Here is a 17,089-nt window from a genome sequence, read left to right as displayed (position 1 = left end):
ATTCTTCAATAAGGTATGCTAAACACCTCTTTCTAGTGAGCTTCTGTGTGCAAGTGACAATGGTTTAAAGTGACTAAATCAGTGCAAGGTTGAAGGAGCAGATAATCTTATTGAAAATTACATGGACATGTTGGTTCCAGTAGTCATTCTCGAGACCACATGTATCGCCGTGGACTGAAGTAGAATGAATATTGTTTAATGAATTTTTGTAGTTCCTTTTACATAAGCATTTTATTGTTCTATTTCCTCACTGTGATTCTAGTCTACGTTGTGTCTTAAATACTAGCATCAACTACTCTGAGATAAAAATAATTATGCAAATTATGTTCTTTAAATAAATCCAATGCAATTAAGCACAGATTAACATATTTACACTAAAAATATGTATTCTGAAAAATCTCACATGAGGTTGTGGGGGCGGGGGGAGGAGGATGGGAGGCACCGATCCAAATCTCACACCTCACAAGGTGGGCATGTGGAATCGAAAAAATGCCGAAACTGCCTCACGTAATTACAGATGCCGCCTTACCCCAATATCTCCAAATGTTAATACACATCACAAAACAGTATAAAATATTTACAAACAATATTTTATTGCATCACTTGGCGGTTTGACAAATAATGCAGTTTAAATATTTAATGCTCTTTACTAAAAAAAAAAAGTCATAGTTCATCCAATAATCACATCCAATTTGGTTTAGCAATGTGACCTTTGTATTTCTTCTTATATCTGAGCCCAGTAACTATAGTTGAGCTTAATGGAAATGCGCTTACACCGCCAAACATGGTGTCTGTTTCTGTAACAGAAAGTTCATGAATCATTATTATTAACAGCAATCTATACAGCATAAAAATATTACTCAATGACACTCATAACATTCATTTTTTTCTAGGTCACTGTTTCAATTTTATCCAATGATTCTACATCTGTTCTCCACATTACCTCCTCTTGCTTCATTTTTACTGCGTTAGCTGCTGCTTAAAATCTCCCTCCCAAATTGTAACAGTTTTGTAATAATTGGATATGAAATACTTCTATTAGTATTTCTACAGAAAACAATGATAAGTCTTAAACAGTCAGTAAGAAATAAATGACAACAGTAGAGTCACTTTCTCCTGAAATATTCATCACACAAAACAGGGTGGAATATATATTATACTAGAAAAGTACTCAAAAGAATTTAAGAAAAGGTTTCTGCCATTTTAGAGTGTGTAACTGAATGAAATATACATCACAGCAGGTTATTTACTTTATTCATTACAATTGTATGTCCATACCAACACCAACAAGGGATGAGTTGCCCAAGAAGTAAAGTCCTTTCTATTTTGAAACGTTCAAAACATCAGAACATCGATTACGAAAAATGATAGTACATAGAGAAGCATGTAATATTGTCAAATGGTTCATACTCATAATACTTGTATCAAATGGCATAATGAAACAAGTTTACTTATCTATTTAGCTTACAGAGTCATATTTTGCAACTACAGAGTATTAAGACGATATAAGGTAAGATAAAATGATGTGAATAGGACAAGCAGATACAGCCGTATGCAGGGTGATTGTAACTAAAGTAATGATGAGAATGAGGTTGAATTTGAACGAAATATCATCAAAGAAGGGGCAAATGTTATGGAAAAAAATTACTTTAATGAAAATTTTAAGTGGTACAATATGGAAAATAAAAGATGTGGGATACATGACTGTTCCTTAATTTGAGCCTGAGACACTCAGCACAACTGTCTCAATGCCAGATTGCATACTACTAGTAAAACTCTTTTTAAAAAAACAGTGATTGTGTGCCAGTAGCTACAGTAACTATGTGCCAGTAGCTCTGCAGAAGTTCCTAACACTCAAGGGTACGAAAGAAGGCATTGGTTCAATGTCTGCCAAGAGTCTGGAGAAAATAATTACAAAATTCAAAAAGACAAGTACAACATGTGACATAGGGATGAAAACAATATATCTGGCATCAGTAGAAAATGTGGTCACAGCATTGCAAGAGAGGTCAAGCGGTGGCGTGCAAAGGTGCCGTGCATGGAGAATTGCCCGAACTTTGGACATGCCTGTAACTATGGTGCATAAAATTCTATGAAACATCCTGCATTGCTATCCATACAAAATTATACATATTCAGGAGTTGCTACCAGTAAGACACACATCTGCTTCAGAATTTCTTGCTTGCAGGGAAGTGGACAATAACAGAATGGCCATGGAACTTTCTCTTCACAGACGAAACCCATTTCCATCTCAAAGGACAAGTCATAATACACAGAATTGCAAAATATGGGCAGCTGAAAATCCACTTGGATATCAGCTGGTGCTTCATTCCACAAAGATAACTGTGTGGTGTGTGATGATACCATTGTTTATTGTGGCACCACATTTTTTTTGAGGAGGTGGGTCCTTGTTACCTGTATCGTCATTGATAAATGGTATTAAGAGTCTTATGTGCACCAATGTCATTCCAGCTCAACAGGGTGGATGTGTGGGTAGGATTATTTTTATGCAAGATAGTGCAATAACTGCTGCAGAGGCATTTTGGAATTGCTAGAACTATAAGTCACCATTTCCCTACAGCGTGGCCATCCACATAACTTTTTCATTGCTGCTTCTTATTCGGTTTTTGCCCTCAGAACAATTAAAAACTGATGTCATTGTTGTTTTTTATGCAGTTTTTGGCCTCAGGACAGTTGAAAACTGATTTTTCCCATCCGATTTGATATGACCTTGCAGTGGTGGTCGGTCTTACTTAAATAACATTGCCACAACTGTCGAATGTCCAACTTGTCTGGTCATGCACACTGCACAGGATTGTTAGTTTAATGTGCAACTTGCTCATAACTGTTGTATTACGATTCATCTGTTATTTATAGCTGAACCCATTTACATTACAATGCTTACAGCACCATCTGGTGAGAAAATTTTCATTAATTTTTTTGTTTCCATAACATTTCCCCCTTCTCTGAATATATTCAATTCAAATTTGACTTCATTCTGACCAGCATTTTTTCTGTTTTTCTTTCTTTTATTTTTTAACACCATTTTGTAACTGGAACTTTAACTGTAGTCACCCTTTGTATGTAAGTATGTATGTCTAGGTAATAAAGAAAGCTGGAGAACAGGCAGTAGCTAAAAGAAGTTCAGATATCCATTTTTTTTTTATTATACTTGGATATCCAAAGACTCCAACCAATTAATTGCTGCAGGTGCTGCATTTACGAAGTCTTTTCAGATAATGATGAATTTACTTTTTGGGCAGTCATGCAAAATGTGCTCTTAGTGTTTGTTCTGATGTTCTGCAGTTGCACTGGTCACTATCTGTCAGTCCCAACTTGTTTGATATTGTTGGAGATGGTGCAGTAGTTCTGACAGAATTGAGAAAGCTCCAGATTTTTCTTGTTTAGTTCACTCCTGGGAGGTTGGATGGTCGGATCTGTTTTACCTTACTTCTTATGACCACGGACAGATGTCCACTGGGGAGAGGGACATCAACTTAACCTACCACAAAGGATGTCTGCTTTACCCTGTGATATAATGGTGTTGCTGCATGTGACATCAGATGTGTGCAAACAGAAAGAGAACAGATCAATATCAATGACAATTTTTTTGTGTCTATATTATTTTTTGGAATACAGGCTGTGGTGACAGACTGATCTGTAACATAGCCTATACTATAGGTTAGGTCGAAAGCTGACAAATATGGTTGTGAGCTGGCCAAATTGGAAAATGTGGACTGAAGTGTACTTGTAGTGTACTGAAGCTTTTCCAGTCATGCTGGTGTTAGCAATTCATTATAATTTTTGTAGCCAATCGGGTGATAATATGTGGTAGCAAATGAGAGTCACTGAATCTAATGACTGTTTTGATGGAAGATACAACCTGATTACTTCTGTTTTCAACATGGCGCACCAGGTTGATGATTACTGATCTGGGTATTATGAATTATAAGGTTGGTTACTGGCTTTTTTTTATTGACAGTGGAATAAATGGAAATGGCACTGGATGGATAGCATGAAATGCACCAGGGATGACGAAGTAAGTGTCGAAATATTGAAGCTGGTGGGGGGGGGGGGGGGAGTGGTAAACAGCCTGTATTGGCTGTATCGGTATGATGAGAGTGGTGTGGATTGAGAGAAAGACTTCAGAAGATTGGAAGATGGCACTATTATCCCTATATTCAAGAAAGGGAGTAGGAAGGATTGTGGAAACTACAGAGGAGTCACACTGATACCACACTGTGCCAATGTACACGAAAACATACTGGAAAGCAGAATCTGAAAAAGTATCAACAACAAGTTAAAAGAGGAACAAATGGCTTCAGACCTGGGAGGTCAACTGTTGACTTCATGTTTGCGGCGAGACTGCTCTAGCAGCACCACTATGAATTTTGGGAATACCTCGTGATAGCCTTTCTCAATATGGAAAAGGCATTTGACAGTGTCTGTAGAAGAAAAGCCCGGGAAGCACTACAAAAGAAGAGAGTGGAAAAAGAAACAACATGAAGACTGGAGAAGATGCACAGTGTAAGTCTGAGTTGTGTGAAAGTGGGAAATGAAAGGACCAGCAAACACAGCATGTGAAACAGGGAACTGCATTGTCACCTCTCCCTTTCATTGTGGCCTTGCCGAGATAAAGACTAACATAGATGGAAAAGGCTAGATGAAAGCAATGGTGTTCATGGATGACTTGATGATTTGGAGGAACAGGGAGGAGAAGATTCAAGAACAGCTGGATGCTTGGAAGAAACTGTGAGAGAATATGGAATGAAATTTAATTTAAATAAATGTGAGATCCTCATTACAACCAAAGAAAGATACACCAACTCGCAGAAACTGTTCAAAATGATAATGATGAATGTGAATTTTCACATTTTAAGAAACTACGCAATACATATATTTATACACTACACTGAAATCAACAATGTGCATGGCACAATGTTGCTTATCTTTATAACTCAATAAAGTGTCAGCACACTGCTGCACCAGTGACACTTAAGTCTACTATTTTTGTAGTTTGGAAGTTATATAAGAAATATATCCTGCACCAAAATAAATATGGTATGTGATGCACTGTTTCCAAATTGTGGTTTTGAGAAGATGTCATCATAGCATTGCATTGGGACAAACCAGCTGCTACTTAAATGCTGTCTGACAATGAAGACGTATATCAAAGGAACAAATCCATGGTATCTGAATCTATTTTTGTATAAAATGCATGGTTGACCATCATCTGCTTTTATTATAAACTCAATGATAACTGGTTTCAGTCATGGACCATCTTCATGGATAAGGGTTAAAATGATTTAACCCACCACATTACATTTGTCATTACTTAATAATGTGTAGAGCATGTCATGAATATCAATATAGAACACAGGACTTTTAGAAGCAGAGATAGTAAGTGTTAGTTTTAACCATTGTAAGGTGATTTTTATCATTCATTTTACCTACCAATCTTCTTCCTGGTCTTCTTTACTTGGATTTTTTAAATTGAAATTTAGTTTACTGATGTGCGTATACTACTCAAGTTGACATTTTACATGTTCACATTCTTATTTTTTAGTTACTGCCATATTCTTAGTGTTGTTTGTTTCAATTTTTGGTAAGCCACAAAAAATGTCACAATTATTTCAATACGAAGGTTGTGCAGAACAGACAATAGATTGGTTGGTTGGTTTTGGGGAAGGAGACCAAACAGCAAGGTCATCGGTCTCATCGGATTAGGGAAGGACGGGGAAGGAAGTCGGCCGTGCCCTTTGAAAGGAACCATCCTGGCATTTGCCTGGAGCGATTTAGGGAAATCACGGAAAACCTAAATCAGGATGGCCAGACGCGGGATTGAACCGTCGTCCTCCCGAATGAGAGTCCAGTGTCTAACCACTGCGCCACCTCGCTCTATGACAAGGAGTGGAGTGTACAGAAGTATTAATCCAGACTTGTGTGAGGCTTTAGTATACGCTGACATGCCAAAGAATGTGCCAAAGAATCCTACTTTTAAAGGCTTCATGGTTAGTATCACTGGCCACAGTACACCAGATGAATGAAAATTGTGCAATTATTATTTCGAACAAGTGTGTGAAAAGGCTATTACCAGTATTAAAACAGGCATTGGTGACCACTATATTAGGTTTTCAGTCAACAAGACCACTGACAGATGTGGCAGATTTATAGCTAGTGTCATGGCGGGGAAATAAGATTCCACGGCACGAGTAAAGCCCCTCTACTCTGATGCAAAGAACTGGAGAACATGAATCACAGTATTGTAGTGTGCATTGTCAGGGATGCCGTAGACATCCTACGGCCAGGAGATAGTAGGATTGAGAATTTTTAGCTATTGGTGACAGACTGAGCTGCTTATAATAAAGTGGGAACAACAATGAAAAAATACTGTCATAGAAAGAATTCTATCCCATTGCTCCTGCCTTGCCCACAATAAGCACCACCTAGCACAGGAAATGAGATATAATTTTCCTGATGTTAATAGTACCATTCCCTCTGTTAACAAAGTATTTCTCAAAGCTCCTAACTGCATTCAGTTATTTAAGCTAATAGCTCCACACAGTCTACCACCCATCTGAATCCCTACTTACACACTGGCACACCTGGGTCTTAGCAGTGTTACACAATGACAAACACTACCAGTCAAAGACTTATACAGTAGTGAATCAGCGTTTACTGAAAAAAGCCAAGAGAGCCCTTAAGAATAGCAAAAATGTTGCATCATTGTCATTTTTAAAAGCTCACATTCAACATCTGTCTGTTGAAATTCAATGCCTGGATTCCGCATCTCTGCCACTGAAAGATGCTATAATGTGATCTCTAAGGGCAAAAGTATCTGGAGGAAATATCTCATTCAATGGGTACAGCATGTTCCACTAAACTAAGGACTATTATTCTGAGGAATCCTGGACATGCAGAAAGTGTCCGCCATTATGGGAGGACGAGGTGGAGAGTTTAAAGGTGGAGTGTGTTGGGGACCATGAGCCATTATGATGATGAAATATGCACCACTGACATCTAGTGCTGTGGAGGGATCTTTTTCAGTCTATAAAAATGTACTGAGAGAGAATGTTTCACTTTCAAAACTTAGAAATGAGGTTAATTGTGTATAACAATATCAGAATGAAAGATAAAATTTCTTGTTAGTTACTGTGGTCTCAAGTGTGTGTTTTTATGAAAGTGACACACAAAATAAATATTCAGTAAAAGTCATTTTTAAATATTATAAAACAGAGAAAATAATTATAGGAAGGGTAAATATCTCAAATTTTTATGCTTTTTTCGAGTACTGATATAAGGAATATCTAATTGTTTTATTTTTCACAAAGAATGAGAATAACCATATCAAAGTTGTAATAAAATTTTCTACATTTATTCCAAAAAGGCTAAAATAGTTTACCTGAATTAAAAAAAAGGCAATTTCAAGAAAATAAAGAGCTGAAATCCATTTCATAAAAACCTACAAATCTTGGCCCTTGTCATAACATAGGTACTGATCTGCAGGTTGGTTTTACAGTTTACAAAGCACTGTTGATAACTTTTAATCCAAAAAGGGACCTAACATAACCGCAAACTCTATACAGAATCTAATCTGGATTCTAGCAGGCCCTAGAGATTTGTTAAATTTTAATTATGTTAGCTGTTTTTCAACATCACTGACCCTAATATCAATATTACTCATATTTGCAGTAGTTTGAGATTTGAATTTGGACAGTATTTCTGAATATTAATGATCACTACATGAATGAATTACATGAGACTGTTCTACTAAGTCACTTATCTATGCAGAGTTGACAATAGCACAAAATATTTTATTTGCGCTTTCTGGGAAGACTGACAGCTGATTCTCAATTTAAATAAATATAATACAAATATCTATAAAAAAGATACACTGTAACTCAACAAATAGATGATTCAATGAGCAGCACACAGGTAAGTAAAATGAAAGATTTGTAGGCGATGCTCAGGCAAATACCTGGTTCAAATTAATTTGAACACTTCTCAAAAATATCACCTATAAAGGCTTATTATTGTTCTCCATCTTGAATTCACTCCAAATAGAATTCGTAGGTTTGTAGCAGTTCTAAAATCTTTACGCAAGTCATATGCAGACAATCAACAAATATTTATAAATTTTGGCCTGAAAATTAGATTTTGGAATTTTCCAAGTAGGTTTCTGCAATGTGATAGCTGTTTTTCCTCAAAACTGGCCATATGAGAATTTTCAGTGCTTTGCAAAGTTCCATGAAACTTCAACCTGATATGAATTCCACTCACTTGAGCAATACTCCACTATAGGCAACAAGTGTCTCATAAGCAATTTCTTTTTCAAATAAATTCCATTTGCAATTAACCTGTCAATAAACCCAAGCATCCCATTTGCTTTACTCTCAACTTGGCCAATCTTTCCATTATATCTCATATTCCCATACATTTTTACAAACCACTATTAACTCTAGTTATGAAACTTCCTGGCAGATTAAAACTGTGTGCCCGACCGAGACTCGAACTCGGGACCTTTGCCTTTCGCGGGCAAGTGCTCTACCATCAGAGCTACCGAAGCACGACTCACACCCGGTCTCACAGCTTTACTTCTGCCAGTATCTCGTCTCCTACCTTCCAAACTTTACAGAAGCTCTCCTGCGAATCATGCAGAAATAGCACTCCTGAAAGAAAGGATATTGCAGAGGCATGGCTTAGCCACAGCCTGGGGGATGTTTCCAGAATTCAGGAGTGCTAGTTCTGCATGGTTCGCAGGAGAGCTTCTGTAAAGTTTGGAAGGTAGGAGACGAGATACTGGCAGAAGTAAAGCTGTGAGACCAGGCGTGAGTTGTGCTTCGGTAGCTCCGATGGTAGAGCACTTGCCCACGAAAGGCAAAGGTCCCAAGTTCGAGTCTCGGTCGGGCACACAGTTTTAATCTGCCAGGAAGTTTCATATCAGCGCACACTCTGCTGCAGAGTGAAAATCTCATTCTGGGAACTCTAGTTATGTCTCATAAACAACGTCAGCAACTACTGCAAATATTTTTGTCTTGTTAAGAGCATTAAGTTCTAACAAGAGAAGAAAAATACATAATTATCTTCCACAAGTGCATTACACACTGACCAGAATAGCATATTTTGTGCAGGTGGTATCTCATACCTCATAAATATTTGAAGTGAGAGATATTCCAATACTGTCAAGAGCTACTGACAAAAAGTATTTATTTACTACTGGTTTCTGATTATCTTCATGTAGGCTTCTGTAAATAATTTTATGGTACTGAAGAGGATCAGATAATTGAAAGTGGTGGTAAACACAGAATCATACCTATCTCTACAAACAATTGTCATTCTGGAGAATCTTTGAATTGGCAAGACGCCAAATTACACTACAATATTACACAATTTCACATACAGGTTGTGGAGTATAAAGGCACAATGTGAATATGCACTATTGCTTAAAGTGTTAAACAATTCTGAACACACAGCCTAACGAAACTGTGACACAGAAGATCATTTGCACTAACCAAGCTCTTGTAAATGAGATCAATGGTAACAAACTATTCGGACAGAGAATGTGTGTGTGTGTGTGTGTGTGTGTGTGTGTGTGTGTGTGTGTGTGTGTGTTTTAGGGGTGGGGAGTGCAAGTCAAATTCCAAGCAGTACAAGTGTATAATCCTTGTTCAGTGAGCACCCAGGAACCAATCTGTGATAGTCACTTGCCAAGCTAGTAAATCTAAACACACTGCCTGACAAAAAAAGTAAAGCACCCGGAAGACATGGCCATGGTCAGACATCAATGTAACTTTGTATGTACGTACATGTGTGTGCATCTACACACACACACACACACACACACACACACACACACACACACACACACACACCATCAGCAGGCAGTTAAATGAATTTAAACAATTAGATTGGCAGTTGTATGTGGCACGTAGAACGGACACCAGAGTGCCCGAGTGTTGTTCATGTTTAGTGCTGTTATCTGGCCTGATACGATTTATAAGAGGCCGCGTACTAGTATTTCACACAGTTTGAATGGCCCCACTGTGGAAATCTACATTTGGCCGGATGGGTGTGCAATATCCATATCTGTGCGGAATTAGGACATGACAGTGAGCTGATGTTAGAATGCATGGGAACATGAAAAAAAGCACCTTTGACAACTAGGTTCCCATCAACTGCATCTAACCCACCTCAAGAGAGGATCACAATATTGTGCAAAAAGCAAGTGTTAATTCCTTCACTTGTGCACCTGTCATCCCAAGGAGGGAGGGAGATTAGATTTTAAAATCCCTTTATTAAAGACAAAGCACACGCTCAGAATGTTTCATGGATGGGGAAGGAAACTGGACGTTTTCAATGGAACTATCTAAGCATTTGCATAAAGCAATTTAGGGAAATAATGGAAAGCCTAAATCTGGTTTGCCAGACACAGATTTGTAGCATTGTCCTCCCGAATCAAGTGCTAACCACTGAGTCACCTCGCTCAGTGTATGAGAACAAGTAACTGACGCCCTGCAACATTCTACGTCATGGCCCACCATTAGCTGCAGAGTATCAGCAGCTGGACTAGGGAATTACCACCCATGCATAAGATGCTGTTAACATAACAGCTCAAAACAAAGGGCTGTGTCTGGAGTCGTGTAAAGACCAGGAAGCAAAAACTGCTGATGAACTGTACCATCTTATGTTCAGTGATAAATTGTGTTTCTGCACTACCCCGGTTGAATGTCACCGGCAAGTATGGAGGTGACCTGGTGAGAGGTCTCATTCTTATAATGTTTTGGAGAGGCACAGTAGGGTTACTACCAGCATCATAAGTGTGAAGAGCCACTTGTAGACTTCAGATAATGGCTGGTAGGGAGTGAAGGAAATCTTGACAGCACATCAGTAGGTCAATGACATCCTGTGTTCTCCTGAATTGCATCTCACATGACTGTAGTGTGCCGTTGTTTCTCAACACAACAATCTTCGTCCACCAACACCACAGGTTTCTGTGAAGTATCTGCATGATATTTTCAACTTTTGTAGTCCTGTCTTTCTCAGTTGCGTGTAATATTACGGTATATTGATAATTTTCACCTATGGACCATCTGACAGGAACTGAAAAAAACACAATTTTAGTGTGGCACTAAAATTGTGTTTTATTCAGTTGCTGTCAGTCGGTCCATAAGTAAAAATTATCCATATACCATAATATCTGCATAATGTTGAGATAATCTTATGGCCAGCAAGATCCTCAGCTCTATCTCCAGTACAACTTCATCCCAGTGCCATTATCCTAAATATCAAGGCTCATTTAAACAGTTGTAGGCCAACTTGCCTTCAGAAGAGTATGCAACATCTTTATGATAACCTTTCCAACTAAATCAGTGCATATACCCAGGCCAGAGAAGTGCTCATACTGCAAAGTTCTTTGTAAATTTGACTCATCTTTGATACTAACTGAAATTTCATTACATACTCTCTCAAGCGATGAAATTCCAGTCTGTTTCCTCCCCTCTCCTCACTGCTACACTTTTTTGCGCGTAATGTATATTGAAATATCATATAAATGAGCAAGAATAACTAAGAAAACTAAATTGCAGAAACAAAACTTTTTGATTGGTGATGAGAACACATTATTTGAAAACTATCATGCTGGGAATAGGAAATCCAGGACCTGGCAGCACATAGTAATAAATTTATCGATGCTTCATATGCCCCATTCTTGCTGACATTATCTCACCACAATTTTCCCACACAAGCGGTCTATGCACCACTTTCCCCACAGATGGTAGGCTACTTCTAACATTTAACTCAAATGGAGTGCTTATAGCAAAGAAACTGCTTGGGCATATTTGTATTTACAAAACTGAATAAAGCTGTACATCTATTCACTTCAGAACATTTTCTGTGCTCCATACAAACCTCTTTGTTAAGTAATTCTCTCATTATAATAGAAGTATTTCAGTAAAGAATATTTTCCAAAAATTGAAATTCAGTTCTTAGTCCATACATAACCTGTATTCAGTAACAAAGTCAGAATAGTTGTATAAATGTTGATCACCTGGGTGAAATCTGTGATATTCATACTGTATATGAAGGTTCTCTGGCAGCTCCACCTTTTTCAACGTATCAAATGGAATAGTCACATCTACAGGTGTTTCATAGAAATTTATTACATCATCTGCAAACAACATACAAAATCTCATTTACTAACAGTGCATAATAGGCTTATAAAAGCTCTAAAACTAACATTACTGGAAAACATGACTGTTTCATTTCTCAATGTTTTAGAAAGGCCCCCTTTAAAATCACAAAAATGTGCAATCTCAGTTTTGCAACTTGATGTTAAGGAACATAAAACTTTGCAAAAGCAGGCCTCACAAAATTCTATTACAGTTTTTTTTTTTACATAATTAGTTACTTACCAAGTGACTCTATTGTATGCAAGAGTGAATTAGGCACTCCGTGTTGGAATTCTTGGTAGCATTTTGCCAACAATCTGAACTTAAATTCTGAATCTGCTACTGGATTGCTGTGTTTCAAGATTTGTTTCTTATCTTGCCATACTGACTTACAGATATCGTCAATTTTTTTCTTAATGTCACCTTCTGGGATGTACTGTTTCTGTGGCCGCGCGAACCTAAAGATAGTCATTCGATAGACATCATCAAACTGCTCTATCTGTAACGAGATGATAAATATTCATCGTGTGTCAATGAGTACCCTCGTGAAGCAAGAGATTCCCCTGTCGATTCAATTGTTCTAGCTCTAGGCCCCTCTTTCTTCTTATTTTTGGAGGCCAGAAGCTTTTTGCTAGCTATAAACTAAAAGCAAAACAGTTTGTTTACATACACAATTCTTTCAACATGTCTCGGACATCGATTACAAAGGGGCTACCACACAGTTTTCACTCGGTAAATGTATTACATATCTCTCAATAACCATACGTAAATATTACTACCTACCATACACATCACATTTCCAAAGCTATATTTAATTTCGTCCCCTTTCATCAGCCCATGCCTCGCGAGCGCTGCCATGATACAGTTACATGTATACCATGTGACCATAACAAGCCAATAGAAATCACAGAGTCTCTGCGCTTGTTGTTTCCCATCCGCCATTTTACAGTCGCCATTGGAACGTAAAAACCCTTCAGACGGTACGTGTATATTATCAGATTTTATGTGGTTCTGAGTAGGCTATCCGTGTGGTTGGTGATTTAAACGAAATATAAAACGATGGAGAAATCATGACGCATTTGAATCATCAAACAAACGGCGCAAGTTTGGAGGACTGCCACACGAATTTCTTTGCACTGGTAAGTTGATTTCATAAGTGTTCCTGTTTCATTAAGAAATTGAAGTCAAATTATTACTGTGTAATTTGAGTTATTGTTTCACATGGAAACGTTATTTTAGTAATATGCATAATTTTCTTATCAAAATTTGAAACATTTTAAAAACGTAGTAGGAAATGAGGACAGTGAAGTTTCATCTGTCTATAGTGTCACGCTTCGTGTAGCCCGGTACTTGAGTACGCAATTCGCACCTTTTTGGTACATTGCCCCAATTTGTCATTTACATGTGCATTTGTTACTGATAACAAAGTATGAGACTCCGATACGAGCGATACACTTACTGCTTATATTATGACCTTCGTATCACGAAATAGGTAAATTTAATTTTATCTGCAAAGTACAGAAATATGTTTACTGATACTAATAAAGATATACAGCAAATGTCACTCACAGAGAACATAATGTGGGAAACTCCTCTACGTTAACTGGGGAACTTAAGACCAGCTTTCAATATAAAGTATGACAGGTATATTGTTTGCTATCACTTATGACAGAACAGTATGTCACGGTTTTATACTTTCGGACTGGTGCTGTGGATAGTTAAATTGTAGGAAGTTAGATCATCGTTTCTTCCTTAATTATGTGAAAAGTAGGAACTCAAAGCGGTGACAAATAAAATTAAAGTTTAATTGCAATATTATGTAAATAATACGACTCAATTATATTTGATAGAGCTGTCTAGTTCGAATACGTAGGAACATATATAGCGTATTAAAAAAATCTTACACAAGCGGCAAATTTTATGGAGTACAATTAACGTCCCATTTTCGAGGACCTGATTTGTAAAAAGAAAAATACAATTTTTGTTTCATACAGAAGAGCACATATTTATACCTAAGTTGTACAAAATAAAACAAAAACGGAATACAATATTCATTTTAATTCTGAAAAGGTGTACTTTTATTTCCTTGATGAGTTTAAAGTTCTCTTTGAGCAAAGAACCCGTATTTATATAAAAAAGTGTGTGAGAGAGTATTTTGATTCTCTCGTATTACGCTTTTTAACAGCGCCAGATTTGTCAGTTGCGTCGCAGTGAGTAAAGTGATATTTAATGCATTACGAAGCCGCGAATGGAGGTTGTACCAACCATTAGTTTTCTGCTTGTTTGGTAGTACTGCAAGGAAGTGCTGCCTCCCGTCGGCCCTTACGAGAAACAGCACAAGCGATGGACAGCGGCGCAATGTTGCAAGATGACCTCGTCCCATGCGTCGCATATGTAAGGCTTCTAAATAAACTGGCAACCACTTCGCCTCGTGCACACAGTGGGACGGACGTTATTTGTAGGAAACGTCAGAGGTGTTCATGAATGACACGTCACTCAAGTCTAGTAAAATTAGTACGCTTGGCAACACTGCTTCCGACTGACAGCAGTGCCGCAGCAGAATAGTGGCGGGAGAGACAAGATTTGTAAATTGATGTCCACATTGAATTCAAGAACCGATAGAATATGTAATTTTTCAGTGGTTAGAAACTCGTAAAGACGTGCATACGGGTTGGCAAGGCCTCACTGATTTAGATCTAACGCACATTGTTTTAGGAGCAACTATGGTATCTAATTTTGAAACAGGGATCTTTCTAACAGAAATTCCAGTTGTAAAAATTGGACGTAAAAATTATACGCAGTTAGAACAATCTCACGCTTTTGTAGGTTGCTGGATCCAAGTGCGTAGGCAAACATACCACACAAAGACGTTTGCGGTAGAAATAAATCAAATTTTACCTGTAGCTTATGTTTATGAAGCATGATCGACTCAAAATAGCCGCAATCCTTTTTTATACTTACGGTACATTTCTAGTTAGAAATTTCTGATAACATCAATTAACGAGTCTTGGACAGTGCGTCAATAAATACGAGTGCCCACCTAGTGGGTAGTGAGTTGCTTACATTTGATGTTTGTAATGGAGACATTTTCACGGATCAAAGGATAAGCTTGCACAGTTTTTGTTAACACTGACCTTAAACGAAAAATACTTGCATCTACCATAACACTAAAAAAATTTCAACGCTTTTACATTACGAGTTTGAAGACTATGAACAAGCTCAATTATTTCAGATTATGATATCTTTTTTTTTTTAATTTGCATAAGTATATACTACCCAGCAAGTGTTTGTTTCGGAAGCGGGAGTTGTTTAGGACGTTTTCCTAGACAGCTTGTCTCAGTTCGGGCTGTGACTCGAGCCTCTTGCCATCAAGAAATGCTAGCTCCATAAAATGTGTGCTATACTTTCGAGTGAGCATATGAAGGATGGGAGCGAGAGTCTTGAAAAGTTTATCGCTATTTGGCTAACCCAGACTAGCATTGTCAGTTGAAATCAGCCACGGGAACTCGATTGTGTGCCTACTGAGGGATCCTGTATCAGATTTCAAAACAATTCGTGTGCGTATCGCCTAATGAAATTTTGAACTAGCTAAACTCGGTTTGAAACGATGCGTTAAAATTCGAACAAAAGAAAATAGTCTTTAACGAATGAGTATAGCATCACCTTTTTTTATAGGAGTTAATCTAGCGGTGTTCACAGGGACTCCGCGCATTACATACTTAGCTTTAAGGGAGTTTACAAATCGTGGTATCTTAATTTTGCTGTAAATCGGACACAGTCACTTGTGGTTTGTCTGTTAACTTTCTAACAGGTCACTAACTTTAACTGCACGCGGGGCAGGAACGCGGTTCTCCAGTAACGCAATAGTACTTCCCAAGACTGCACACCCTATAGCCATAAGAGTTCTTGAGTACAGCTGAAACGGTAACCACATCTTCTCCTCCATAGTTGATAGTGGCTACTGATTGCGCCCCTTTTTTTTATGTAAGTCGAAGTCTTTACTCATAAACGGGACACATTTCTTCGGAGATATAACCTTTACTGCTTTCATGGTTGGTAAGATTTGAAGTTCATAACACCATAATGTCGTGCCGTGCTAAAGATCGTAGCAATAATTAAAATAAGTTCGAAGTTTCGTTGCTTAAACAGCAGACCCAAGATGTATCCGATGAGTTCAGACTTCATTGTCATTAGAGATGTTGTTGTCCCAATTTGCCTCAGGAACCCGGCTAGGCGTTAGGATAAGTTTCTTACCTCTTGAATTAAGAGGACCTATCTTCACATTACCAAAAACGCAAAATATGCAATTTGCTATCAGCAGTGTGTTTATGTGGTATCCATCACAACACATTTAAACCTACTAGGGTCAGGCAGACATTTGTCTTGACTCACTCCCTTTTTCTTTTGTAATGATTATTCTTATCACTGTCAGTCTTTTTTTTATTTCTTGGAAGTACGTACTATGAGCAAGGTGCCTTTGCAAAGCAAATTTCTTAATACATAATCCTTCAGTATTTAGAAGCGCGCCCAGAGGCAACGCCTGCCAAAGAAAGGTTATAAGAGATCCCCCTCGTAAAACTATGTTATATTTGTCTTAGTTATGACAAAAGAAAGGATTGTTTGTGATACAAACATCTCGTTAACGCAGGTGCTGATATGTGAATACAGGGAGTGGGACGATTAGTGATTGCTATGTCTGCGGACAAGGCGGCCTTATCACAGTGAACACTGTGTACAGTTCGCAGATACGGAGTGCTGGCGGAGAGCTAGCCAGGAGGGGGGACGGCATAGGGACCCTTTGCTTTAATTGATCTACATGTACATGTATATACTCCGCTAGCCACCAAGCGATGTGTGGCGGAGGGCACAATTGGCGCCAAAGTCATATTCCCCCGCTCTGTTCCACTCACGGATCGCACGAG

General features: G+C 38.1%; 2 protein-coding genes across 2 annotated transcripts in view; one reads left to right on the top strand and one right to left on the bottom strand.

The window, feature by feature from the left end:
• Positions 1-571: 571 nt before the first annotated feature.
• LOC126199318 (39S ribosomal protein L50, mitochondrial) lies at positions 572-13,197 on the bottom strand. The gene is made up of 5 exons (XM_049936162.1): positions 12,951-13,197; positions 12,709-12,809; positions 12,411-12,625; positions 12,047-12,166; positions 572-797 (listed from the first exon to the last, which is right to left on the bottom strand). The coding sequence occupies exons 1-5, from the start codon at positions 13,107-13,109 to the stop codon at positions 682-684; spliced, it is 711 nt and encodes a 236-aa protein (XP_049792119.1). The 5' UTR covers positions 13,110-13,197; the 3' UTR covers positions 572-681.
• The window catches only part of LOC126199313 (mediator of RNA polymerase II transcription subunit 13), a 206,667-nt gene continuing 202,745 nt past the window's right edge, over positions 13,168-17,089 (top strand). The window contains exon 1 of the mRNA XM_049936150.1: positions 13,168-13,306. Within this exon, the coding sequence (XP_049792107.1) occupies positions 13,238-13,306 (69 nt within the window). The 5' untranslated portion in view covers positions 13,168-13,237. The remainder of the gene's footprint in view (positions 13,307-17,089) is intronic.

Source organism: Schistocerca nitens, chromosome 1, assembly GCF_023898315.1.
Source record: "Schistocerca nitens isolate TAMUIC-IGC-003100 chromosome 1, iqSchNite1.1, whole genome shotgun sequence".
Classification (NCBI taxonomy): Eukaryota; Metazoa; Arthropoda; class Insecta; order Orthoptera; family Acrididae; genus Schistocerca; species Schistocerca nitens.
This window is presented reverse-complemented; position numbering and strand designations above follow the sequence as displayed.